Source organism: Gambusia affinis, linkage group LG13 (assembly GCF_019740435.1).
Source record: "Gambusia affinis linkage group LG13, SWU_Gaff_1.0, whole genome shotgun sequence".
NCBI classification, from domain to species: domain Eukaryota; kingdom Metazoa; phylum Chordata; class Actinopteri; order Cyprinodontiformes; family Poeciliidae; genus Gambusia; species Gambusia affinis.
In genome coordinates this window covers 24693065-24720757 of record NC_057880.1, presented here as the reverse complement: position 1 = coordinate 24720757, position 27693 = coordinate 24693065, and the positions used below count along the sequence as shown (strand labels likewise).

Here is a 27693-nt window from a genome sequence, read left to right as displayed (position 1 = left end):
ATTTACATTAAACAATATAAATCATATATATTTCTTGTGTTAAATTAGTGTTTTGTTCTCATCAGACAGGTTTATAGGATGTTTGAGACGTTTAAAAACATAAAACTTTGTTTTTTACTTTATTCTTATTGTTGAATGTAGAATAAAAACATAGAATAATTAATAAGTAGTATCATGCAATTATGAATTTAAACTGTTTTTAGTTCATTTGTATTGTTTTTGCTGGAAAATTTTGAAAACTTACTTTATCAATGCTTGAAAAATTCTTGAATTTTACTGTGGATAAAATACAAACCCTGTAATTTGCTGACAATTTAGAAATACAGTTTTTCTAGTTCTGGATTAGGATAAAATAGACTAAACTAGACACGGGTCAGGAGGAGATTAGATGGTAACTGACCAATTTTAATAAAGAGGAGCAAAATGACATTGTGAATAAAAGAAGTGGAAGATCTAAATGTTTTGTTTTTATCCTTTTCCTCTGAGGTTTACGCCTCGGATGGATTTTCTGTCCTTTTTTTTGGTGCTTCTAACAGCGTTAGATGAATCGGTTTTCTGTCGCTCTGACCTCGAAGGAAGTCTCTGCTCTCAACATTAAATGATGCAGCAGCGCTCAGAAACAGTCTGAGAAAGTTTTTCTTTTTTTCTTTCTTGCACAAAACCTCGTCACTCAGCGCGTGTCAGACTGCTAAATATTGAATGGTTCCCCTGAGGAGCAAAGCGCTGGCATCATGGAGGCAAACGAGCAAAGAAAAGCAAAACACAAAATATGACAGAGTGATTTTGGTCTAGATTCTAGTCATTTATATCTTAGAACACATAAAATAAGATAAAATTAACTTAAAAGTAACTTTTTAGCACAATATAGGAGTTTATTCACAGTTAATAATCCCTTAATATGGATGAAATAAGTACTAGTACTACTACACAAAGTCACAGTAATACAAGAGTAAAGTCATGTAATAACACCAGAAGAAACTTGTCGTTACATGAATTAAGTCGTAGTAATACGATAATAAGGTTCTAATAACACAAGAATAGTCATACAAGTCATAATATTATCACTATAAAGTTGTAATAATACAAAACTAAATTTGTACGACAAAAAGTAATGAGTATAAAGTTGTAATACGAGAAAATATTTGTAATAGTACGAGAATTAAGTCGTAATAATATAATAAATTTGCTGTAATAGGAGAATAAAAAAAGTTCCTAATCTCGTGAGAATAAAGTTGTAATAGTACAAAGAATAAAATCGTACAACAAGGCATATTATCAGAATAAATTTTAATATTATGAGAATAAACTTGTAATAATAGGAGAAAAGTCATATGACAGTCAAAATAATGTCAGAATAAAGCTGTAATATTAGCAGAAATAAGTAGTAGTTTTATTATAGCTCCTACATGAAAAATACAAATTTAAAATGAGGAATGGCAGATTATTTATTTTATAACAAGACATTTTTCCAATGTTAAAAGTGAAATAATCTGCCAGTGGAACTAAACTTTTTCATCAATATTAAGGAATTATTTACTTAAAACAAATTCAAAAGTTACTTCTAAATTAGTTTTGTCTACGTGTAATAAGATATTTGCTCTAGAAACTAGACTTTATGTTTTCGCCTGCATGTATTTGCTGAAACTGTTAAATTATTTGAATTATGATTATTTTTATTCCCTCTCAAGGCCATATTTATTTAAAATCCTTTTTTGGTTTCTTCCAGGTTACGCCTTCCTGCTTTTCCAGGAAGAGGCTTCAGTCCAGGCGTTGATCGACGCCTGCATTGAGGAGGACGGGAAGCTCTACCTGTGTGTGTCCAGTCCCACCATCAAGGACAAACCAGTAAGTGTTACTGGTCACCTGTTACTGGTTCCTCTGGCAGATTATTTCACCTGCAACAAGACATTTTTTCCAAGTTATGAGTGAAGGAATCTGCCTGTGGAACAAATATTTCTCACCAATATTAGGGAATTATCGTCTTAAACTGGAAGGTTAGTTTTGTCTGATTTACTGGTGTTACGTTTTTGAACTGAGGATCAAAACTGGCAAATTTAAACTACTGGTGGTTCACAAAATTTATTAAATTAAAAATGCAAAAATTAGTTTACTGTGATTTTTTTATGGTTTATTCACCTGCTCAATGAAAAATTATAAATTTATAAAATCTATAAATTATTTTAAAGGTAAATAGGGCTTCAAACTGTTTAAAAATATATTCAATTCATATATTATTTAAAAAATAAAAGACAATTTTCAAATATTTTTGGGCGTCAATTGTTTTCTTACATTCTTGTGATCAGGGGCCGAACAAAATGATTTCAAGGGCCACAAATGGCCCCCAGGCTACACTTTGGACACCCCTGGTCTAATTTCTAATTTCAAGCATACTAAGAAATTTGTACTAGAAAGGAAACCATAAATACTTGATAAGATTTTGTGTTTTTGCAGTGTACTGCTGATAATCTGAGGCTGATTAAGTATTTACTTTCGGCCCGTTTTCTCCATATCACACAGCTTCATGCTAACTCTGTAGCCTTTCCCTCTCCCATATTTCAGTTTTAGCTCAAATGTTTTCCATTTTATTTATTTATTTTTTCTTCTTGTTTTTCTGCAGGTCCAGATCCGTCCCTGGAACCTGAGCGACAGTGACTTCGTCATGGACGGCTCCCAGCCTCTGGATCCCCGCAAAACCATCTTCGTCGGGGGAGTTCCCCGGCCCCTGCGTGCAGGTAGCCCTCCGTTATGAATCCTGCAGCTTCTGCCCCTTAAAGCCTCCAAATGCGCTTCATAAGGTGAACCGCAGCCAGAGGCGGTAATGAAGCTTCTCCCAGAGAGAAAGCAATCCTCGTCTTGGGTTCCCAGGAGGGCGACCCAGAGGTCAACGCGTTAGGAATTCATGAGCTAATGGAAGGTTGAGCCTTTCTCTTAGCAGGATTAGCATCGCTAGCTTGTCTGCAATCTGACCCCCAGATAATTACCCCCAGCAGGTTGAAACTGCTGCTGCTGCTGTTTGTGGGGGACAGAGTGGAAAATTTTTGAAAGAGGAAGGAACAAACTATAGATGCTGAAATCAGTCAACTACTAAAAATAAAACTGGATGTTTTTTGTCCTCTTAATCATTAAAGCTGCATTGCCTAACTTTTACAAAATATATCTTTTACATAGTTGTAACTGTCATCATATTGTGACAGTTTAATATGAAACTGCTAACTAGAAACAACCAATCAGAGCCAGGAGGCGGGTCTTAGCGCTGTCAATCATCACCCAAGCCTCTGTCATAAATGCTAAGGCTACTTAACCTACTGATGACATCAGATAAACCGTTTTCAAGCAACATTAAGTGGTTTCTCTGCCATTACATTTAATGGTGAGGAACTGAGGTTGATTGGCAGCGATAAGCCCCGCCTCCTGGCTCTGATTGGTTGTTTTTGGTGCATTTCTTCAGACAGCGATAGTAGCTCAGGGAAGAAGTGAAGGTGATGGAAGTTATCACAGATTATCTGTTGCATATTAAACTGTCACGACATGGAGGCAGTTTTAACAAATATGTCTCGATAATATCAAAATAAAGTTTAACATCATGAGATATAAGCCAGAATCTGAGGATCAACCCAGAATGTTATGAAAATAAAGTCGAAATAATTCAAGAATAAAGCAGTAATATTAAGAGAATTATGTAGTAATTTTTTAACTCCTACATGAGAAATAAAAACTTAAAATAAGGAATGCTTGATTTTTTTTTTTTTTCACTTAAAACAATATATTTTTGTCATGTTATAAGTGAAAGAATCTGCTGGTAGAATTTTTTTTTCAGTCAATATAAAGGAATTATTTACTTAAAACTGTATTTTGCTGGAAAGTTACTTGTAAGTTTGATTTCTGATATATTTGCACTAGAAACTAGACCAAAGATATTTGGTCAGTTTTTTGTTTTTACAGTGTACTCTTGCATGTTTTGACTGAAGCTCTAGAAGTATTTGGATTTTTTTTCTCCTATAATACAGATTTGTAGTATTTTGTGTTTTTGCAGTGTATTCTTATTTTTTGCTCTGTGTTTTCCTCGTCTCCCAGTGGAGCTAGCCATGATCATGGACCGGCTGTACGGAGGCGTTTGTTACGCCGGCATCGACACGGACCCGGAGCTGAAATATCCGAAGGGAGCCGGGCGGGTGGCGTTCTCCAACCAGCAGAGCTACATCGCCGCCATCAGCGCCCGCTTTGTCCAGCTGCAGCACAACGACATTGACAAAAGGGTGAGCGAGTTCACCAGAGAGAGAGAGACCAAATTTCCACTTTGGTCCGTCTCTTGATGTAATCCTTACATATTCAATGATTGATAATTTGATCAGTTTCTTAGTACTTGAGTAGATTATTTACCAAATACTTTGTTAATTGAGTATATGTATTTCCTGCTCTGCCAGAAGCTTCTCTGCAGCCTACAGAACCGGAAGGCCCGGCCCGGCCCGGCTGTGTAATCACTCTGCGTCCCGACAGATGTTTCAGGTTGCAGACACTTAGAGCCGGTTTAATTATAGTACTTCCCCATGCGTGAATATCCAGCCACGCCGCAGCTCGCTCATTTTAGGCGCACCGGCCGATTGAGACCGAGACAGACTGGGTGTCAGCCAGGAGGGCGGGCCAGCCCGGTCCAGCCGGGCTCAGCCCACCTCAGCTAACATCGTTTATCTTCAGTCGGGGGCAGCAAGGGCTTTATTATGAACACAAGTCATGCACAATAACAGCAATTAATGGAGAAAACTGCAAAAACACAACATCTGATTACATGATTTTGGTCTGGATTCTAATGCAGATAAATAGGTTCACTTGAAATAAGACAAAAGTAACTGAAAAGTAGCTTTTCAGCAAGAAATAGGAGCTTGTTTTAAATCAATAATTGCTCATAATTGACTGAAAATGTGTATTTTCCTTGTTTATGTGAGTAATTTTATCCTGCTATCAAAACGAGCTCTTATATCTTGCTGAAAAGTTACTTTTCTCTGATTTCAAATACACTAAGATAGAAACTCGACCAAAATTACTTGATAAGACTTTGTATTTTTGCAGTAATAGTGTTCATAATTTGTATTTTTTTGTTGATTTTTGCCAGGATTTGTTGAACTCTTGACGACCTCTCTGCGTCTCTCCCTACAGGTGGAGGTGAAGCCGTATGTCCTGGACGACCAGATGTGTGACGAGTGCCAGGGCGCGCGCTGCGGCGGCAAGTTCGCTCCGTTTTTTTGTGCCAACGTCACCTGCCTGCAGTACTACTGTGAGTTCTGCTGGGCCAGCATCCACTCCCGGGCCGGCCGCGAGTTCCACAAGCCGCTGGTGAAGGAGGGCGGCGACCGCCCTCGACACGTCTCCTTCCGCTGGAGCTGAGGGCGGCGGGCCAGCGGGGTCAGCGGGGATCACGGATCTGCACTATCCTCAACCCCGATGAAGGAGGAGAAATGAAAACGGCTCCCGCCAGCTCCACCTGACGTGGAGAAAAAAAACGCAAAACGGATCAGATTCTCGGTTCTGAACTCGTTGTCAAAGCTTTGTGGAAGGAAAAAACTCCACCGGCTAACAATTTGCACTTTGGCACAAAGTCTCACTATAAAGCACACACATACACACGTACACACACACAGGATGGTTCGGTATGTCCCCCCTCGGGACCGCTCACGTGTTTAAAAATACACATAGTTCTATTTTTTTTGTTTTGTTTTGTACTTACCTAGACGTTAAATAGATGGTTTAAATTTTATGCAAAAGGAGCATGCACTTACTTTGAAACAGTTGTAGTTACGTCGCCCCTAGTTAAAAACATAAAGAATAAATAAATTTAAAAACTACCAAAGGCTAATTGAATAAATGCAGAAGTTAGGCAGCATCAGATGTAGCAACAATTACCAGCTCTGAAAGCAACTGATATATTCTCTGTAAATGTTAATACCTCACAATCAGATTAGTTTGCGTTCGATATCTAGGTCTTTATTTTTATAACAACATAATTTTTTTTAGTGTAATGTAAATGTAACTGCTGCGGGAGCTTTGCTGCTAAATCCCATGGTATGAACAGACATCACAAGTACTTTATTTTATTTTCCCAGCGAGGAATTCAGAAGCAGCCGGCGTTTCAGGACGACAAGTTGTCTCAGGCAACGATGGCCGACGTTTTGAGGTCAGGGGTCGCCCCTAACTGCATGTTCTAGTCTGGCTGCTGCATGCAAAACCCTTTTTCAGTATCATGTCTGCAGGTTTTTGTTTTTATTTTGATTCTGGCCATGTTTTGCACAACGCACTGCAAGTCGTGTTGCACCCTGCTGAAGGATTCACGCATCAGATCACTGAAAACTTGATGGTGTTTTACTGGGATTTTATAAAATTTGAGCAATGGAAAGTAATTTATGTAGTGGAGGAAATTTGCAAATTAAAAATCTCAATAGGGGAACAATAGAATATATTCCGGCCCTCAGATATCTGAATGTTTCTCCACAGTTACTGCAAAACAAGAAAATCTTACCAAGTATTTTTGGTCTTAGTTAAAATAAGAAAAAAATTACTTGCAATAGGATCTTGTTTTAATTAAATATACATTAATATTGATGAGGAATGTTGGACTTTTTGTCACAACAAAACATTTTTCCCATGTTAAAAGCGAAACAATCTGCCAGTGGAACTAGAACTGGGTTGCTAGGTAACGGGCTGGCTTGACTGGCGTTGCTAGGTAACAGGGCCTACCCTGTTAGTCAAATAATCTGCCAATAGAACTGGCATTTATTCACTAATATTAAGGAATTGTTTACTTTAAACAAGCATCTACATCTTGTATGGAAAGTTACTTGTAAGTTATATTTTTTTTCTTATTTCAAAAGTAATAAGATATTTTCACTACAAACTGGAGCAAAAATACTTGGTAAGATTTGGTGGTGTTGCAGTGTGCCACTTTTTTTTAATATGTCGCTCAGATTTTCACATTTAGATTGAACACTTACACTGCACCAATAAAAAATTTGGATCGATAGCGATATCAATATTGATATTGCATTTACGTCCAATAACCAATATTTACCAATATTATACATGGTATATCATAAATATTTCTCTACAGTTTTGACACCTTTAAAACATTTTTTTCCAAAACCAAAAGTCAATAAGATAAAAATAAATATCGACTTTGTTTTATTTATTGGGCCGACACCAATATGTTTAAAAACGTGATTAATATCGGCGAATACCAATGTTAATATAAATTTTTTAAAAGTCTTTCCACAGTTTTCTGTAGGATTTAGGTCTGAACTTTGACTAGACCATCTTAACAAATATGCTTTGATCTATAGGATCAAAGCATATTTGCTGCTCAAGTTTCAAACTTTTGCAGCGTCTTCAAAGTTTTCTGTGAAGTTTGTTCAAAGCGTGATGCTGCCACCACCATGTTTCACGCTGGAAACTGTGCAATATTGGTTTTCCTCCAATAAAGTTTAGCTGGTAGGCCAAAAAAAGTTAATCTTTGGTCTTAGCAAATAAGCTGAAGTCGGTGCTCTGGTTTGACATGTCCCAAATAATTTGGAAAACTGCAAACTGGACTTTTTGTTTCTTTCTTTTAACAGTTTTTCTTGCTGTTTTTTTTTTCTTTGTTTGTTTGTGTTTTTTTGTAATATTTTCTAAAAAACAACAACAACATTTGAGGCCTGAAATAAAATTACAAACAGTTGGATGCTAACATTTAGGTAACATTGGATTTTATTCAGGGCGATCGAAGTAAAGATGGCAAATTTTGTTCTAAACCTTTCTTTCTGTTGAGCAATCACACAAAAAATCCCATTAAAATACATTAAAATTTGTGATTTTGATGCGAGGAAAATATTTTTAAAACGTTAAAGTGGTGTGAATACTTTTCGCACGGCGCTGTACGTTCAAACTGGACGAAAACAGGTAACCATAGCAACGCCGCGCGAGCAGATCAGGACGACGACGGTTTTAAAACTAATATTACTCACAAATGAAGTGTAGGACTACAATTAAAACCTGTAATAGGTGAAGTACTTTATTTGCGGTGATTGTTGATTATAATTGTGCAATTTTTTTTATTTTTATACTGTACGTAGTTAGATCTGCCTAGAACTGTGATTCGCTTTAACTGTCGTCAGTGTCCGACATAGAAGTCCTGTGAAACTTCATAAACTAGCTAGCATATGCACACGTATATCCGTCGGTTTTATAAATGAAAAATGTTCTCACTGATTCACGTCTGGATACACACGGAACACACACCTGGGACGGAAGGTTTTCAGGCCGAAAACCTCGAATCTGATCTGAAGAGAAGACGATAATGTGAGCAGGGTTAAAAAAAAAAAAACGAACACATAAAACTATATTGTTCACACACGCAAAACTTTATTGTTCGATCCAACTCTTGACAGAAACGTTTTTACGTCACAACGCAACCAAAGAGCTCATTTGTTTCTTATTATTTTTATTTTGGAGAGTGAATAAGCAGAAAAACCCCATAAAGCTACTGGAAATCTGAGATTGATTAACTGAGCCCTTACACATTCTGATATATATATATTTTTAAAAATGGGGAAGATGAAGATGACGCAATCACCAGATTTTTAATTTTTTATCTTTTTTTGTCTCCTGTAAAGCTTGAAGTATCGGACCTGCTAGATAAATAAAATAAAATAAAGGTGGACATTATATATTTTTGGGTTCTAATAAAAGCTGAAAAAGAAACTATGATGGTGACGGAAACGTAACTGTGTGTGTGTGTGTAACTGTTTTCAGTCGTAAACTGTTGATTTTCCTGCTCTTTTGGACGGACATTTTTTTGTTTCTGTTTAAGAAAAACTAAATCGACCTGATCAGAAGAGATATTATTCCTGACGAATGATAACGAGTGAATTCTGGGGAGAGTTTTTATTTTTTCACACATTTCTTTGCCCCCTTTACCCAGTTTTCTATTATTTTTTATGTTTTTATTATTTTTCCTGTATTTGTTGTGCACTATGCTTTGTATCTGAAAACAGTTTGCAACAGTCGGCAGTTATTTTTTTTGTTTTGTCTTTTAATTTTTTTTTTTTTTTGGAAAAGACTGATGAAAAATAATTTGCAATACCTCAGTTTTGACATATATTAGGAGAGAAACATATTTTCTAAGTTTATTCAGATGGACAAATATATATTAATTTAATTCTTCAAGAGAGATGATTTTTTTATGTTTTTATTTTAAGAATTTATTTTTTTTAAAGAGAGTCAATGAAGGAGCTAAAGCTTTATAACTAATATAATAATGTTCATAGTGATAGGATCTACTTTACTGGTTTAGAAGCAGGAGTCCCACTGGTTTAATTGGTTGAGAGAGCAGAAAGCTCAAATATCAGGTGCTCTAAGAAGAAATTAAAGCTGATTTCCCACCTTTTTTATATTTAAAACCAATCATCTATGCTGACCAGAGTTGTGAAAGAGATCTTCTGTTATTTTATTTTTTTTAAATAAGTTTTTTATGTTTCCTAAGGGTAGGTGCTCCCGTTTTTTTTTCTTTTTGTTTTGTAAAAAAAAATTAATAAAAAGAGAATAAAAAATAATAAAAAAAGAAGAATTGATTTGCTGTCCTGACGTAGTTGGGAGAAAAAAAGACTTCTGAAAGTCACTGGACACAGAAAAAGAGAAGAATGTTATTTTTAACACTAAACAGACACTAATGTTTTCACCTGTAGCTTGATTGAAAGCCCCCAAGGTGCATCAATTTGACTGGTGGCCTTTCTGTTCACGCGAGACTTGAATTAGCCCCGCCCCCTTCCTCATTTTTAAGGCTAAAACCTTGATTCTTTGTCGTAATGTGCAATACTCTGTTTGTACCGTTTGTAGAAAAGAAGAAAACCAGAAAAAGAGGTATATAATCTTATTGCGAAATTATTTTCATTGCAAGCGTTGTGATCCACTAAAATCATTTTCTACTGTGTATTTACCTTCTCTACCTGCTAATACCTTCCAGTAGAAATGTAGCCTTTGTACTGATTTTTTTCTTTTTTCTTTTAAAGTTTTGCAGAAAAAAAGGAATTCAAACATATTTACAATTTTTTTTATTTCATATATTTTGTTTCTTTACAGACTTCATATCTGGTCATGTCATTAATATTATTTTGTATTTTTACTTTGGATGAATAAATTTTATGATGCTAATTCTTAATTTTTTTTGGAAGCTGAAAAATCCCTTTGTATTATTGTTACTAGACTGTCTTGTTTCTTGAAATGCTGAGCTTTATGTGTTAACTTGCTGATGTTGCTTACATTAGTGTGAAAATGATCTACAAGTAAAAAAAAAAAAAAAACTACTCAAAGGAAGAGATTGGTGGTTGGTGATGTATTAGTGGTTTATAATGTAAACAAATGAACGGGCAATAAAGGAAAACTGGCAGAAAGGAAAATATTTGTGCTGTAATTTAATAAAACAATACTGAAGTATTAATAAAAACTGTTGCTAATATTACAAAAACTAAAATATTTAATTATTTAATCAGATTCCTTAAATGTTAAAGAAAAAATATAAATTCAAAGAATAATTTTACATCTTTAAACCCATCTGTTTTTTAACCGCATCAGTTTGTAGTTTGCTGTATTTAACTGCAAATCCTAGAAAATATATTTGTACAACTGTTTATAGTCAATGTTCATTATTTAACGCAGCATAATTCAACAAATACTTTATGCCAAAGTGAAATTAAATGCAGTTACTAATATCCAAATGTCTTCAAAAAGTCGATTGTGATGCTAGAAGGAAGGAACTCCAGTAGCAGTCAGTCCTGCAACAAATCTGAAAAGCCTCTGACTGAAGATTGTTGCTGTGCGATTCATGACTATCATGATATGCTAACAGCTAGTTATCTGGGCAGCACAGATTATATTTCTATAGTGTCATGTCCTGGATCAGTGGTGCCCGTAGTGTGGAGCGCGCCCTCTAGAGGGGGCGCAGTGCCATTGCAGGGGTAGAGGGGGCACGGGAGCGGTATGGATGAATAATAAACAAATAAACAAACTACACAAAAGGGTTTCACTGTAATAAAGTTGTGTTTTGTTGCAACCTGAAGTGTGAAAAACATCAATGGAGTTTGAAAACAAAATATGTGTAAAGGTTTATATCTGGTTGAACGATGTGTGTGCCCAGTTGATTTTTTTTTCTTTTCTTTTTTGGGGGTCTTTTATTGTAATCCATAGGGGAGTCCAGACAATCTTTGAGAACCACTGTCCTGGATGATGTCATCAGTTGTTGGCTAGCTCTGCTAATCAACCTCATCTGCTTTTGTATCGTAGTTGTACAAAAGTTAAAATATATATTTATTTCCGGCTGGATAGCGTCCAAAACTGGAGGGAATAAAAGGAAAATAAGTCTACAAAAAACTTTAAAACTGGGAAAAAAATTACTTTACATCTAGTTTTTCAAATTTAAAAGACCTCACGCTATAACTAATCATTATAAATACATTAAGACAGAATTTAGCCACAAAAATTACACCTGGAGCGTCTTTTGCATTGCTTAAAGCTTAATAAATTAATCTATTTTCTATTATTTTGGTTGTTATGTTCACTTCCAGTACAAATTTCACTGATACGATCATGTCCTCAAATGTGCGACACTGCAATCTAGACAATGCTGCTTATATTTCCTCAAAGTAGAAAGTCGTGGCTACGTTTTGGGTCATCAAGTACTTCTGTAGACTGAAATTTGTACGAATAGCAGAGTTTTGTTCATGAAAGTTGAATAAATGTCAAGAGGGTGCACTGTGGCAGCTGAAGAATTAAATTATTGAAAACCTGGAAAAAAAATCCATTAAACTTAAATTGTGATTTATAAAAAAAAAAAAAACACAAATATTTTAACAGTTGCAATAGCATAAAATATTATAAGAAGATAGGTGCCAAAATATTTAGATATAATCAAGATAAATGTGAACAATAGAGTGAATGCTTTTCATTTTAGACCAGGTTAAAATAAAGAACATCTTTAAAGGGATGGTGATGGAGTATTGATAAACTTCTTTTAAAGGGGCGGTGTTATGTTCCAGAAACTTAGGCTATTTTAGAACATTACTTTTAAAAATGCTATATGTATATGTACATATATGTAACATGACTGTTACTTCCTGATTTAAAATTGGGCCTCTGTCTCTTTAAGAACGCTTGTCATTTCTGAAGCTCCCCCTTCACGAAGTCATCACAACATGGCTCCTCTATTAACCCTTCAAGAGCATTTTTATAGAGTGTTTCAATAAGAAGCAGCTTGTATAATGAGTTCAGGAGATGCACAGTTCCAGCAGGTGTTTGCTAATTGCTGTTGGCTAGTCTGAAGGAGCTGAAGGAGGAAAGTTCTCTGCATTTGATGAAAACCACTTGAAATTAAACATCGTTTCACCTTGATGTAATTTGGCACCAATAAACCTTCTGACTTGATTAGTAAAATAATATTTAAGCACAACTGTAATCTCCACATGAAAACTCCCGGCGGGCCGGATTTGGCCCACAGGCCTCGAGTTTGACATGGCTTTCACAAACAGAAAAAAAGGGCGACATTCAAGGTTTGCAGAATTTATTACAATTCCACTATCATAAAGAAAAAGCAGCAGTTAGAGAAATATGTACAAGTCTACAGTTCCTTTTTAAAACACTTTGGGCCAAGTTTTCAGGTATCAGTCTGGGCTTGACGCCGCGGCTCGTTACAGCCACCTGGGTTCCCTTTGTGATCCAAACCGTGTGGGTCAGAGAAGTGCTGACAGGCAGGGTTCAGTTTAAGACTTTGTGACATGTTGCAGAAGCAGTTAACACTGAATATCCTCTGGAAGGTGAAGTGCGAAAAGAGCGAGCTCCTGCTGCCGCAGATATAAATTAGAGCTACAATTATTATACATGTGCTTGAAAGGTGAGAGCAGCACCCACTGGCGACGACGCAATTCAACACTGGAGATGTTTGTCGCTTGCTCTGGTTTACTGGTCTGTGACGGTCGGGTTTACTTACTGTCAACGTAAAAAAAAAAAGTTCTGAAAGAGGACTGAGTCTTGGAGCAGCTCTGCAATTCCAGACCTTTCAAATTAAGAGCATTAAAATGTACAAACAGTTCCTGATCTGGTTGTGTTTGACTTCTACTGTAACCCTGATCCATTTTTACCATTTTCCCCTCCTGGCCAGGTCCTGCTTGGCCTGTAGATGACTGAACGGAGTCCTAACAGTGCTAGTGCAACGAGTTCATGAAGCTGTCCAGGTTGTACTCCGAGTCGTACTGCTGCTGGTCCCACAGCTCCCCGAGGCCGTCCAACACAGACTTTATGGACGCCTTTCCTGAGGTCGATGACGACTGCTCTCCTTTGTCACTCTTGTCGTCCTGAAATAATCCAGAATCAAAACCAAAAGGATGAATTAGTCCAAATATCTAGACAATATTCATCTGGACACTCAGAGAAACAAACTGGGGAAAGAAACTGTCTTGTTTTTGCAAACAGAGCTCTGCAGCGTCAATCAGAAGGTGAAAGTCTAAACAGTTCATGTCCAGAATATGCGGGATCTGCAGAGATGTGTCAGAAGTCTTACTATTGACAAACTCATGCCTACAGTTGAGTTAAAATGTTTGTTCTTCATGCAGTGAGGTCCCTCAAAACAGGAAGAGTATCCAGAAAGGTTCCCTAAAAGTAGCAATGTGTCATAACTTCACTCTAGTAAAGTAAAATCAAGACAAGGATGAATTAGTACAAACAAAATTGTATTAATCTGGACAGTCTGACTCCTTGGAGTTCACCAGAGAGAAACTGGGGAAAGAAACCGTCTTGTTTTTGCACACAGAGCTCTGCAGTGTCAATATAAAGATGAAAGTCTAAATAGTTCATGTCCAGAATATGCGGGATCTGCAGAGACGTGTCTAACTTACTACTCTTGTGGAACAAATCAACTCCATTTCTTCAGCTGTTGATGCTACTTTATGTTTATTTCAGCACGGCTGTAAATAACAAAGTAGAGGACTATACATCTCAGAAATATGGAGTCATCTCCTCCAACCTAGAGGGTTGGACTAAAGATCTTAGATCTTCATGCCTCTGGTAAGGCACAGACCACCACCACCAGTGGGTGGCAGTGTTCTACCATTCCCATCCCAGTCTGGAGCGACCAGCCCCTCTGGCCTGACAGTCCTCACCTCTGCGCCGGAGGTTTGGACTGTGATTCACTAAGTCACATCAGAACCAATTCAGCAAATGTGTTTCCATCTCCAGTCACCTTGTCCAGAGTGAAGAGGTTGAGCAGCTGGTCTGTTCCCATACTCTGCAGGCTGGTGTTCTCCTGGTTGATGACGGTGTTGGCGATGCTCATCTTGAATTTCTGCAGTCCCATGATCTTCTCCTCTAGCGTGCCTCGCGTAATCAGCCGGTAAACGTTCACCACCCGTTTCTGCACAACACAGACGACAGGATGTAGAAGGGGAGCCTTCATGCTTCCTTCAACAGGCTAGGACAGGTCAATGGACAAGACAAAACTTGTTCTTTACATTTTCTGCACAAAAATCAATCTTAGATGATGGGATTTTAGCTGTTTAGGGCATCTTGTCACTTTAAATCCAAATAAGCTGCTGCTGGCCACACCTCCTGACTCAACATTTACACTCGCACGTAAAATTGTCTGCAAACATGAAATTATACAACCATACAACTGTGAAAAGCAGAAGTGGAGCCTCCTGCACAACCAACAAGACTTTAGCAAGAGGCTCTGGATAGTAACACTTGACTTTTCCAGCAGCCATTGTGCAGTACCTACAGCGGTAAAACCAGCTGACCAAACATACTGGGGCTCAGCTTTTGTTGCTAGACAACATTAACTTATTGTTAAAAAAAACAGCTGGGTGCTTTTTTTAAAGAGCTTAGGAGGTTTTTAGAAGCAGCAGAAACCGAAATGGAAGTACGAACGTCACGTCTCTCCCCTTCCTGATTTCCTATGAGAGGTCATAAAGCGTCCCGCAGCAGTACCTGTCCTATTCTATGGGCGCGGTCCATGGCCTGCAGGTCTCTCATGGGGTTCCAGTCGTGCTCCACAAACACCACAGTGTCTGCGCCGGTGAGGTTCAAACCCAGACCACCGACATGGGTGGTGAGCAGCAGCACATCAATGGAGGGATCGTTGTTAAACCTGAGGAACAAAAAAGATGATGATGATGATCAGCCTTGGTTATAATCTCATCAACAAACTGAGGGTTTGTTCTTCTACCTCAGGCGGGTCAAACTCTTTTCATTTTGGGTTATATTAAGATCTTGCATCTTCTTAAAGTTTGCGATTGTTTTTGTAATCAGATACACAGATCTTCTGGTGCAAATTTAGAAATATTTACATTTCTGTATTATGTTAAACTTGATTTTTTTGTTACTCACCACATCGATCATAGACTGTAACTTGACTTCAAGTAATGCAGAGGCAGCAGAGTTGTAAAAGTAAGAAATACTGCCACCTGCAGGTGGAAGTTGGCATCACTAAACCCAATGATTTTATAAACAGTTATTTTAAATAAATAGTTGTGGATTAATGCACTAAAATCCATGTTTTTCAGAATTGAGAGACTAAAGGAACTAATTGATGTAATGCAACTCATTTTAATTTTGGGTCATATCAAGATTATGAAACAGCCCCTAATTTTTTGCAATGAAAATCAAATTTTCTGGTGCCAACTTATAAATATTTACATTTCTGTATGATGTTAAAGGTGACTTTTTGTTACTCGCCACTTTGATCACTGTAACTTGACGCAAGTAATGCTGAGGCAGCAGTGTTGTAAAAGTAAGAAATACCGTCACCTGCAGGAGGGGAGGTGGAATCACTTAAACATGATTTTTGACAATGTTTATGCAAAATTTACAATAAACTCGCATCTGTACAAGAAAATGTGTTGGCTTTGTTTGGATTTTTTGCAGAATTGTGAAAAACTGGAGGTACTGATTGATAAAAAGCTGCTGCGATCCGGATTTGGCCCCAGAGCCTCATGTTTGACGCAGGTGGCGTACCTGGAGACGATGGAGTGGCGGTGGCCGGCCGGCACGCTGCCGTCCAGCCGTAGGTAGGTGACGGTGGGCAGTTTGGGCTTCAGCAGGTCGTGCTCCACGATGTCCAGCATGCTCTTCAGCTGACAGAAGATGAGAACGCGATGCTGCGCCACCACCGCCTCCGTCCCGCCTTCCGCTCCTCCGCCGCCGCCAAGACCGCAATCCAGTAGCAGCTGGAGAGCGAGAGCACGTCAGAACCGCACAAACGTAAAAAAAACACGCAACGGCGCCTCGGGACTCTACCTGTTTGAGAGCAGAGAGCTTCGGCGCGTGCTGAATGTCGCGCAGGTTGGAGTTCTGACACGCCAGCTGATCCGTGATGCGTTTGTACTCCGGATGCTGCGGCGTCAGAACCAGGTTTGGATGGTTGCAGAGCTTCCGCAGGTACTGCAGCGCCTGAAGGACAGGAAGTTGGGTTACAGCGCGGTCACAACAGAAAGCAACACAATGCAGCAGCCAACTCAAATCTGGAGCAGAAGGAAAATAATGGAGGGCGATTTGGACTTAAAGTTTTACTGCAATATTTTGTGGAACGATAAACGTGAAGGTAACCAATTATTGCTTATTTTTTAGGTAACTGTATGGCTGCATGAGAGCAACTGTAGTCACAGAAGACAAACACAAGCATTGCACTTGAAAAATATTCCCACTTCTTCAGGATTCCTGTCACAAAAATAGTTGATTTGTGTCACCAGTCACATATTGACAAATTCATTGATACTTTCATTGGATGAAATAGTAAATCTAATAATCCCAACAATACGGACAGTTTTGAAGTTTCAAACATTAACTGGAATTTATTGTGACACCAATAAATCAAAATTATTATGACAATAAATTAAGATAAATGATAAATACGATTAATTCCCAAACTTAAAGGAAAATGACAATTTTTGTAGAGTAATGATCTGAAAAGCATGAAAATCTTTGCAAGAAAAAAAATGGACAGGATCAGTCAAAGAGCGTCTGACGATGCAAGACTTGAAAGTTAAAGTTCAAACTCTAAATTTAAATCTGGACTTCGACTAGACCATTCTCGCATACAAAAATGCTTTAAAGTTCAGGTCTACATTCAGTTCGGTGAACTTCTTCAACATTTCCTCTGCCTACATCCCCCAGAATGCCATGCGGCTCTGGATCAGACTCCAGTGAAATTATAAAGTTCTATAAAAACGTTATTTTTGCTATTGATATTGATCACATGTCTATTGCGATAAAAAAACTGAAGTTTGCATCAAAAAGTCTCGGTACCTGGAAGACGTGACCCGTAGCCTTTAGCTTGGGTTTCTCCTCTTCCTCACTGGAGGCTGCAGAGATGCTGTCCTCCACACTGGCTTTGGCTCGAGACTTTGCAAAGTCTTCGTAGAGCTGAACCTGAGAGAGCATTCAGGGTTTTAACAGATCAGATAAGAAGAGAACAAAAATGTAAAACCGACATTTTGCATGTTGAGCATTTTGAAGGCAACAGGATGAAGAAATTCAGAGAAAACGACTGAAAACAAATCCAAATGTTAGTCTGTTAAGAACAGCCGGACATCTGAATGCATCCTTCAATCCTAACTCCTGTAAAAAAAGGAAGGAATGAAGGAAGGAAGAAAGGACAGAAGGAAGGAAGGCAAAGAAAGGAAAGAAGGAAATCAAGAAAGAAAGAAGGTTAGTTGGAAGGAAGAACAGAAAGACAGAAGGAAGGAAGAAGAGAAGGAAAGCAAGCAGCCAGTCGGGTTTTAAGGACTGACTTAATTTAATCAAAGATGTATAAAATATGCAGGCCAATTTCATTTCCCAGCTGGAAACAACCTGAAAACTAATACATGTTGAACTCCCAGGTGTTTTTCCAGCTGATCGGAGAGTTTTTGTCCCAAATGGGACAAAAAGCAGTTTTCTGTTCAATGCAATCTTCAGTCTGGCCTGAAGAGGTCCCCAAATCACACCAGCTGCTGTTTTACACGTTTCAACTCCTTCTATTATCTAGAACGGTAGGGGAACGTGTTGGGTTTCTGCAAGTGATTCTAAATTTAAGTATTTAAAAGTTAATAACTAACAGAGAGAGCACACATACCTGCAGAGGACTGAGAGTGCAGTAATAGTCCTGGATTATTTTAGGAGGAAGGTCTTGCAGCACATCCTCCTTCATCCTCCTCAGAAGGAACGGCAGAACCTGCCGATGAAGAGCCTCCATGGCGAGGACGCCTGGCAGGAGGAGACACGCATCAGCAGTTTAAAACAGAGAAAATAAAGTTCAATTTTAGTCTGAAAAGACAAATGTAAGAGTTTCCCTACAACGTTCATGATGACATTTCACAATTTCTACATTAAACAATTATTTATAAACAAATTCAGTTTCTAAAGCATAAAACAGAAGGAAAGAAGGCAATGAAAAGAGGGAGGTAGGGAAGGAAGGAAATGAGGGAGTAAAGGAAGCAAATGGGGGAGGGAAAAAAGGAATGAAAGAATGAAGGAAGGAAGGAAAGCAAGCAGTAAGGGAGGGAGAGAGGAAAGAAGGGCAGAAGGAGAGAAGGAAAAAAAGGAAAAGAATTAGGGCTGCAACGATTCCTTGAGTGATTTGAGTGCCTTGATTATTAAAATTCCTCGAGGAAAATTCATCTGCCTCGAAGCTTCGTTAAATTATGTTTTATTATTTATCGCACCGCGTTCCAGCCGGGTTATTACTTGCGCTGGGCGAAGCTCTCACTTTCCGGCTGAGTTATTGACAAAAGCTAAGAGTTGGCAGCATAACGTGTTCCAGTTCGACATGGGAGGATTTTACTGATTTATGATAATGTCCGGTTTTTTGTCGCTTTTTGGGGGACCAATAAGAATCCTTAAAATGACTGGCGCGATGCCTGGAGTACGGCAGCTTTTCTCCTCTCGGAGCTGCTGCCTGGTGATCAGAGAAAACAGCAGGGAAGAGCTGCAGGTGTATTTATACAGGTGAGCGGATAAACCGAACACTGCAGGCAGCTGTGCATTAAATGATTAACCTAAGTGTAGCTTTTCGGACGACCCGGAAAATGTATTTCATATCATCCTGGTCTCAACAAATGGGTGTCGGAGCTCATCATGGCGGCACGTAGCTGGTGTCAAATCTAACATGAACTAACATGAACACAAAGCTATAAATGTCTGGGCAAGGTGAGAGTTCATCTATTAAACTGAACATGAATACATGAACCAAACGCTGGAATATAGACATTTTTTAGTATTTGTGAGCCTGATTTAATCTTCATTATTAAATTGAATAACTTTTCTTCAGGTTAACTTAGAAAATGAATTATTATTGTTGCAGGTTAATTTTCTAAACTACAGAAACTTTATTGTTAGGGAAGCTCAATTGTGAAAAACTGGACTGATGTTGACATGCGATAGTAATACTGCTGTTATGTTAGATTTACCAATGATTTATCGTTTTTATCCGATTACTCGATTAATCATAAGAATAATCGATAGATTACTCGATTATTAAAATATTTATTTACAACAGCCCTAAAGGGAATGAAGGAAAGCAAGCAAGAAGGAAGGACAGGAATCAGAAGGGAAGGAAAGAAGGAAGGAAGGAAGGAAGGAAAGAAGGAAAGAAGGAAGGAAAGAAGGAAAGAAGGAAGGACAGGAATCAGAAGGGAAGGAAAGAAGGAAGGAAGGAAGGAAAGAAGGAAAGAAGGAAGGACAGGAATCAGAAGGGAAGGAAAGAAGGAAGGAAGGAAGGAAAGAAGGAAGGAAGGCATCCTGGTAGGGTTAGACAACGTTTCTCCTCTCCAACCCTTCAGTCATTTTTCTCAACCTGAATTATTATTCCAGGCTGCGTTGGACCGTTGCATTCTGGGAACACGACTTACCAGCTTCCTGTTCTCTGGATGAGCTCTTGGCGTCGCGGCTGGCCAGGATGGGTTTCCCGTAGCGAGCGGCAAATTGGCGTTCTGTTCCCAGGAAGCCGGGCATCAGGAAGTCGAAGAGCGACCAGAGCTCCAGGACGTTGTTCTGCAGAGGAAGCGGAGGGTTTCAGTGGATCCACCAGGGGGAGCCGATGCTTCCTCTGAGGACTCACCTGGATGGGCGTTCCCGACAGGATGACCCTGAAGTTAGCCGCTAGCTGCTTGATGGCTTTGGACAGTTTGGTTTTCCCATTCTTGATCACATGACCCTCATCCAGGATGCAGTAATTAAATTTTATATTTCTGTTAAAAAGTTAAAAACAGACATTTTGTTATAATGGAATGATTCTAAGACAGAGGTTTCCAAAATGCGGCTCGGGGCCATTTGTGGCCCGTAGACTATTTTCTGCGGCCAAAACTGCAGATCAAAAACAATACAAATTTAGATGCAGATGGAGACTTTTAGTTTGTAATAATTGACATAATTTTCTTACACAGGAAAATGTAAAATACAACACAAAGTATTTATCCTTTTATAACCAAGTTTAAACCAAACTTCACGTTTCCTGGAAAGCCCACTTTGCTGTAAATCATCTTTTATTTTTTCTTAATCTAGACTAAATCTAGCAAACGGTTTGATAGAAAGTGACCCAAATCCTATTACTGAAATTTATTCACTCAAACCCAAAAGAAATGGAAAACTAGATGCATTTCTTTTTAATACAGCAAACATGCAAAATTAAAGTAGAAGTAGAAAAAACTAATTTTGAGAGTAATCTCAGAAATTTTCTAGAAAAAAGAAGGAAATTTCTGAGCTCCAAAAGTCAAAGATTTACGAGGAGGAAAAAGAAATAAAATTTTGACATTAATGTACACAAAAGACTTTTTGAAATTTAAATGTTTTTCTACAAAATATCTGAGTTTTTGTCAGAAATTTGAGTAAAGTTTACTCCATTCATTTTAAAGGTATTTTTAAAGAGATTTCAAAATCCCTTTAAAGTTTTTGCTCTACAATAAATATCGAGCAACTTCGGTTGCTTGATTTTAGGAGTTTTTTCTTTTTACATCTGAATATACAATTTTGGCAAGAAGTTTGGACACCCCTGCTCTACGTAAAATGTGAAGAGACTCGGAGGATCCTCACCTAAAAAAGTCGATGTCGTTCCGCACAACATCATAAGAAGCGACTACAAGGTTGTGTTTTTTCACTTGATGCTGCAACCTGAAACACAAAGCCTCGGTTAGTCATCCAAGTGTCGGCTTCATGGAAAAAATAGAAACGCTTTCCTTGCTTGCTCAGTCCTGCAGGGTAAGTCTGAGTCATGCTCCGGTGGCTAGCTGACGGATGCTCACCGCATTCGCTCCATGGGAGGCCCGGTGTAGTGCAGCGGGTTGAGGAACTCTTTGGAGCAGAACTTGGCCACTTCGTCCACCCAGTGGCCCGTTAGCGTGGGCGGACACACCACCAGCGAGGGCAGGGGGCTGCAGTCTGCTGCCTTGGTCTTTGCATATTCCTGAGCCCTGAAAAGCACAAAGTGAGCATCAGAGCTTCAAAAACAGACAGAAGAAGCATTTTCCATAGATGAGATCTCAATGAATGAAGTTACATTTCAGAGCCGTTACAAAGCTCAGACCTTTATGGGAATTTGTAGCCATGGAAACAAGAGTTGGATGTTTTGTTTATAAGCTTCAGGTAAGCTTGAGTCTTGAATCAAACTCTGGTTTGCTGGTTAGTTTGGTTTATTTGGGGAAGTGTGAACGCACAGTAAATCTAAATAAGCCGAACTCTGGTCCGCCTGTAAACCTCTGTCTCTGTTTGGTTGAAGTGAACTCTGATAAGTTTGAATGCCAAACGCAACAGAGACCCCTCCAGAAGCAGGAAGCAGACTTCAACGCAGGGCATTCTGGGTAAATACAACCAAAACAAATGATCTAGTTTAGCGCTAGCAGGAGAAACAAAAAAACACAACAAAACAAAATCTGTCTCTTTTCCACTAAGTGGTACGGCACGAGTCGGTGCGTTGCGCTCCCATAATCCTTCGTATTCAGAAAAGCGTTTCCACCGCCAGCTGGCCTCACTGGGAAGACACCAAACACTGCATCATAGCTATGAGACAACAAACCTGACGGCACTGTAGCAAATTTCAGCAACAAGGTAATTCAGTGTTTTACGTCATAACAATATACAGTGATGTTTTTCTGTCCACTTCTCTATGAACTGTGTTGTGTGATGGCAGAAGTTGTAGTAATTCAGAGTGTGTGTGATGGGAGTCTTTAATTCTAGTTTTGCAACAAAACCCTTGTTCGAAGCAACAGTTACTTTGTTTTTATCGTGTAACGTCGTTTAACTCTGCTGTCCTTGATTAAATAAACCTGAACTGAGCACCTGAGGTACTGATCTCCTGCCAGAATGCAGATGGACTGCAGCGTCTTGCCCAGGCCCATATCGTCACAGAGGATACCGTGCAGCTTGTATTTGTTCAGGAATGCCAGCCAATTCACGCCGTCCTGCAGGACACAGCAGCAGGTTTGTGTTAACATCAGAGAGGCGTAATCTCCAAACAACCTGATCTACAAAAAGTTAATCTCAGTTAATCTCTAAAATGTAAAACTCAGGTCACAAAGTAACTTTGAACTCATTCAGTTTCTATTCAACTTCTATTTTTAAATAAAACATGAATTCGATAAAAAAAAAAAAAACACACACAAGATTCCATATATAATATCCATAAACATTTACGGAAAGTTCAGTGGAAGGTAAAACTGTAGAAGAGTGAGAAAATGATTCTTTTTTTTTTTACTTTTATGATGCTCCATACATTTCTTCAACAGGATAACTGTCCAGCTGGACATGCCTACGGTGCAGGAGGCTAACAACAAAGCTAATTCTGGAAAATGACATTTGTAGTTTAAGCTCCTCAACTCTCTGTCCGTTTTATTTCTTATCCAAATGAATAAGAAATCACTTTTTTCCTGTTTCTACTTTTTATTTTATATCTTTATTCATAATAAACTAATTCATTTTCCATCTGCTGCTCAGACGGCTGACAAACGGCTCACCTGCTGATACTTCCTGAGCTCGGCTTTAATCGGCACAGGGATCTTATAGTTCTCCAACTTCCTGCCGTCCAGCAGCTGCTCCAGAAACTGACGCTCCCTCGCTTTCTGTTGGATCAAGTCGGCCGACATGGCCGGCGGGTCTGGTATTCCTGCCTGCGATTTGATGACGTAATTTGACAGTTTTCAGTTCTGTTAACAACAGTAAAGATTTACACTGATAAAACGGGAGAACGTACCTCTAGAGGCACCAGGCGGATTAACGTAGCGAAGCACTGAGTGGCCATAAAACGAATACTGTCGCTGGGGTCGCTCATGCGGCCCAGAACGGGAACCACCAGCAGCACGATGTAGGGAACGATGTCGACGTCCAGCTGCTCCATCACACCTGGAGAGCGTTGGTTAAGGGAACAAACACGCAGAAGAAGCTAACATTTCCAAAACAAACATCAACGCTGCGATTAAATGCTGACTTTACATCTGACTGGTGTAAATCCAATTATATTGATTGATCCAATGTTTGTTTTTTCAAGGTTTTATTTGTTAAAAATCTGGATTTTTTTCACCAGTCCTTAGGTTTCCATAGCTCAGAGTGATGTCAGCACGCCATGGCGGCCATCTTGTTTGACAAGCGTGTTTTACAGTTTCCATTTATGTGGACAAAGATTTTTTCATTATTCAAAACAAAGTTAAAATAAAACAAGAGTAAAGTCATAATATTACCAGAGTAACATTGTGACACAGTGTGTCCCGGTTAATTTTTCTGGACAATAAATTGCCCCAGAAGTTAACGAGATAAACGATAAAATGGTTGTTTAGAGGCCATTTTCAAATTATATAAATGAATATAAATAAACTTTAAATTTTAATGAACATTTAACACAGGAAGACATTTTAAATATCCTAATAAATAAAACAAAATAAAGTTTGTTTTATTCTTCAGCAGAAAAAATTAATTATTGAGCTCATTTTAATTGACCGTGTTATTAACTAATTTGTTACGACAGGGATATGTTTTTCTCAACGTTTTTCTCGTAATTTTAAGACATGCATCTGGTAAAATTGCGTCTATATTCTGCCAATATTATGACTATATTCTCGTCATTAAACAAAAAATTCTGTGTCTGGAATAAAAGCAGTTATATTCTGTAATTTGTCATTTCTTTATTAGAAAAGGAGTCAAAAGAATTGAGGAAAAATTAAAACCAAATCTGGTATGAGAAAGGTTTTATTTGCTGTGAATCACTTTAGAAAGCTGAAGTTGTTGTAAATGTGGTTGATGGATAAACTTTGACTTAATTTCAGTGAAGGATACAAGCCAGCGCTTCGATGGCGCCCTCCTGTTTGGTGCAGTCGTCGATGGCAGCCAACCAGTGGAGCACAGACTCCAGGAAACTGTTCATGGTCTCCAGTGTGGCTATCTTACTGAGCACGCCCACGCAGCGCGCGGCCATGTGCCGCACCGCTGTGTACGGGTGCTGCAGGCATGTAAACAAATGAGGTAGGTGTTCCAGTAACTAGGAGGAATAAGAGAGGAGAGGTGAACGGTTGGAGATATTTGGGTCAAAAACAGCAGCATGTAACTGGGATGGCAGGCAGGTTCTGACTAAAGCCTGTTCTCACTTTAACTGGTTAATGTCTGGTTCTGGTCTGGTCGGGTTGTCTCCATTGGCAGGGTGTTTTCCTTACGGGGTAGAAATGTAAAATCTCCAAAATCACTCGGTGTATTTGTGTGTTGCAGGTTTCCCCGTCATAATGTAAATCCACTGGATCAATGAATCCAGCCTGCTTTCCGGTGGTCGGCACGCTTCTGCTAACGCGCCAATTACAGAGCTAATTTCTTATTTGGAGCTTTTTCCAACTTTGAAAACATTCAACACACTTAGCTTCCACTAAATTTATTTTTGTGACTTTTTTGTAAATTTTCCATCGAATAAAATCTGACGTCTGAGTTAAAGTTTTAGACATCAATTGTTCATTTTTTATGTAGTTATGGTTTATATTCATGCTCTTATTTTGAAGGGGGAGAAAACTTTATGCTCCAATACTCTTAGTGGAACAAGTATTTTGTCTAGTTACTAGTGCAAATATCTTAGTAAAATTGAATTAAGACTAAACTAATTTAAACACAACTTATCAGCAAAATATAGGAGGTTGTTTTAAGTAAATAATTCCTTAATATTGGGAAAAAATAATAATTGATCCATTAGCAGATCATTGCACTAAAAACACAGGGAAATTGTCTTGCTATAAGTTAACTTATCTGCCAATGGAACTGGTACTTCTTCACCAATATTAAGGAATTATTTACTGAAAACAAACTCCTATATCTTATTAAAAAAATAAAAGTGTAATAAGATATTTGCACTAGAAGTGAGACTTAAAATACTAAACAGATTTTATGTTTTTGCAGCGTTAGAGTTAGCACAACCAGTTTTTAGTTGCGGTGTCAACCAATCAAATCTCTTGAAGTGGTTCCAAAACAAGGAAAAGAACCGCACAGAACCTGCCAACAGAGACGAATCTGACTGAGGAAGGAACGGTTAAAGTGCAGAAGGGGCTTGGTAGCATCACAAAGGACACTACAGGAGAGATAATGAACCACAGTCTCACCAAAGGTCGAAGTTCACCCGCCATGGCTCCAGCCATGACTTCCAAAACCTGCAGAGAGTTGACCAATTCCTGAGCTGCCGCATTGCCTCTCTCCAGCTGGGCCTGCCTGTCTAAAACACAAACAGGACACACACTGGTTCAGAAGAACAAATACTGAAACAATCTGTACAGTTTACCGCTGAAAACTGGACAAAACAAAACAGAAAAAAATCTGGAACCGGTATAATCATGAAATTACCAACATATTACTTGTATCTAAGTTTATTGCAATAACTACGTTGACAGCCAAACGGCCTACGTACCGATACAGAGGTTCTCCTTGGCGACCGTCTTCAACGGTCCCACCGTGTTCTCCCAGAGGTACGGCAGACTCCTGTTGAGGTCCGCACCGAAGTGCTTAGCAACGGTCGTTAGGGCAAACTCCGCTCCTCGTCTTTGAACAAGAAACTGCTTCTTGCTCTTTAAATAGAAAAGAAAAGAAAAAAAAAAAAAAACAGTTCACAGAGAATCTGCTGCTGATGCGTGTGAGAAAACGTGCGTCCGTCTTTACCTCATCGCTATCGGAGCTTATTGTGCTGCCAGGAGGAAGGTCCGTCACCGGGGCTTTCGGCGCCTTCGGTGTCGGACCTCTTTTACTTGTAATTGCAAACGCGGCCCGTTGGTGGCGGTACAGAGTGATGATCCCCTGGGTTTTGTTGACTGTGTGATGCATGCCATCTCTCTCCAGCCCACCTCCTTAGATATTGAGACACAGAAATGCTGCACATAATAAAGCTGAAGTATGTAACTTTTATTAAAAAAAAGATATTGATGAGACAGTTAATCTCTGACAATCTCCAAGTGCTAACTAGAAATAACCAATCAATGCATCTTTTGCATGCCAGAACAAATCTTCTGCGCTCTTTTGGAAAAGAGCAGATAGTCTGAGTGCCACATTTTGGATTACACAAATGTTAGCGACAGAAAGGGAAGCAATAAAAATTTGCGGAGGTTTGGTTTTCATTTTATTAATTTATTAAAGATACAAAACTCGGATAAAGAAAATTAAATATAGATATGTGTGACTCTGGAAAATAAGATTAAAGAAAACTCTTAATGTGTGGAAATAAAATTGTGATTTTTCTTGTGTTTTTTTAACAAATTAACCTGAGGGGCACGCTTTTAATAGACGGTAAATTGTGAAAATACCTTGATAGCTATTAAAACTTCCAGTTATGACAAAATGGACAAATATATTTACTCAGCACATTTTAAGAACTTTGTACAATTGAAATAAGCAAAGATATCCAATTGGAGATTTGGAATTATGACAAAGGGTTAAACTGTTACAGTATGGTGACAGTTTTAACAAATATGTAAAAACATGTTTATAAAAGTTCCTTACTGCAGCTTTAATGTTCTGATTTTTCTAGTTAATGATCTCTCCAAACCTTTAGCCTGTTCTTGCGCTGTGGGAACGGGACAAGCGGACGAGGGCGTGGCCGAGGGGTCCATGCATGCCGAAGCGCAGAGGTTTTTGATAATCTTTGGATTGGGGCACGGCGAGCGGACGGCGCACTGCCGCAGCAGCTTGGCTATGAACGAAGCGGCGTAACTCTGGATCAGGGTGTTCTCCTCCTTCTTGACCGTCTCCATGAGCGGCCGCACCAGAGGGTTGAGCTTGTCGGGAAGCAGCTCCAGGTTGATGGCGGCGCAGGCGGTGAACATGTGGACGCGCAGATGCAGCTGCTGCCATTCCGTGTTGGTCTCCATCACCGTAGACTGGGCTTGCTGTCGTTTGCTCTCCAGCGCCTGCCACTGCTTGGACTTCACATTCATACCTGCCGTTGTCTCTGTGAAGATGGTGGTAACCTAGGCAACGAGAAAGAAGAAGTTTTATTTTAACAGAGACAAACTGGATTAATCTAGCATTTTCTGCCCACAAAAACACATACAGTACATGGGATACATGATTATCAAAGCTAACTCAGCTGCTTGGCTAACTTATTTGGCTAGCACCTTCATACATGGTAAATTTAAACGTTTTGTAGAAAAATTGGTTAAAAAACACCATAAAGCATAAAACCAAACATCAAAAAGAAAAAAAATCATTTGCATG

At 38.7% G+C, this 27693-nt stretch overlaps 2 protein-coding genes across 3 annotated transcripts in view; one reads left to right on the top strand and one right to left on the bottom strand.

Annotated features, from left to right (window-relative positions):
- cpeb3 (cytoplasmic polyadenylation element binding protein 3) overlaps positions 1-10418 on the top strand; it is a 49498-nt gene extending 39080 nt beyond the window's left edge. For both annotated transcript variants that reach the window (XM_044135936.1, XM_044135938.1), the window contains 4 exons: positions 1727-1845; positions 2618-2732; positions 4075-4256; positions 5155-10418. In XM_044135936.1, the coding sequence (XP_043991871.1) occupies positions 1727-1845; positions 2618-2732; positions 4075-4256; positions 5155-5382 (644 nt within the window). In that variant the 3' untranslated portion in view covers positions 5383-10418. The remainder of the gene's footprint in view (positions 1-1726; positions 1846-2617; positions 2733-4074; positions 4257-5154) is intronic.
- Positions 10419-12557: 2139 nt separating this feature from the next.
- The window catches only part of btaf1 (BTAF1 RNA polymerase II, B-TFIID transcription factor-associated), a 31649-nt gene continuing 16513 nt past the window's right edge, over positions 12558-27693 (bottom strand). Inside the window, exons 20-38 of the mRNA XM_044135935.1 lie at positions 27026-27446; positions 26146-26330; positions 25898-26054; positions 25596-25705; positions 24298-24499; positions 23222-23370; positions 22986-23138; positions 22312-22433; positions 21279-21446; positions 21070-21147; positions 20099-20228; positions 19890-20031; positions 18116-18246; positions 17308-17430; positions 16300-16452; positions 16018-16229; positions 14992-15151; positions 14249-14419; positions 12558-13364 (exon numbers count right to left, since the gene is read on the bottom strand). Of these exons, the coding sequence (XP_043991870.1) occupies positions 13215-13364; positions 14249-14419; positions 14992-15151; positions 16018-16229; positions 16300-16452; positions 17308-17430; positions 18116-18246; positions 19890-20031; positions 20099-20228; positions 21070-21147; positions 21279-21446; positions 22312-22433; positions 22986-23138; positions 23222-23370; positions 24298-24499; positions 25596-25705; positions 25898-26054; positions 26146-26330; positions 27026-27446 (3117 nt within the window). The 3' untranslated portion in view covers positions 12558-13214. The remainder of the gene's footprint in view (positions 13365-14248; positions 14420-14991; positions 15152-16017; positions 16230-16299; positions 16453-17307; positions 17431-18115; positions 18247-19889; positions 20032-20098; positions 20229-21069; positions 21148-21278; positions 21447-22311; positions 22434-22985; positions 23139-23221; positions 23371-24297; positions 24500-25595; positions 25706-25897; positions 26055-26145; positions 26331-27025; positions 27447-27693) is intronic.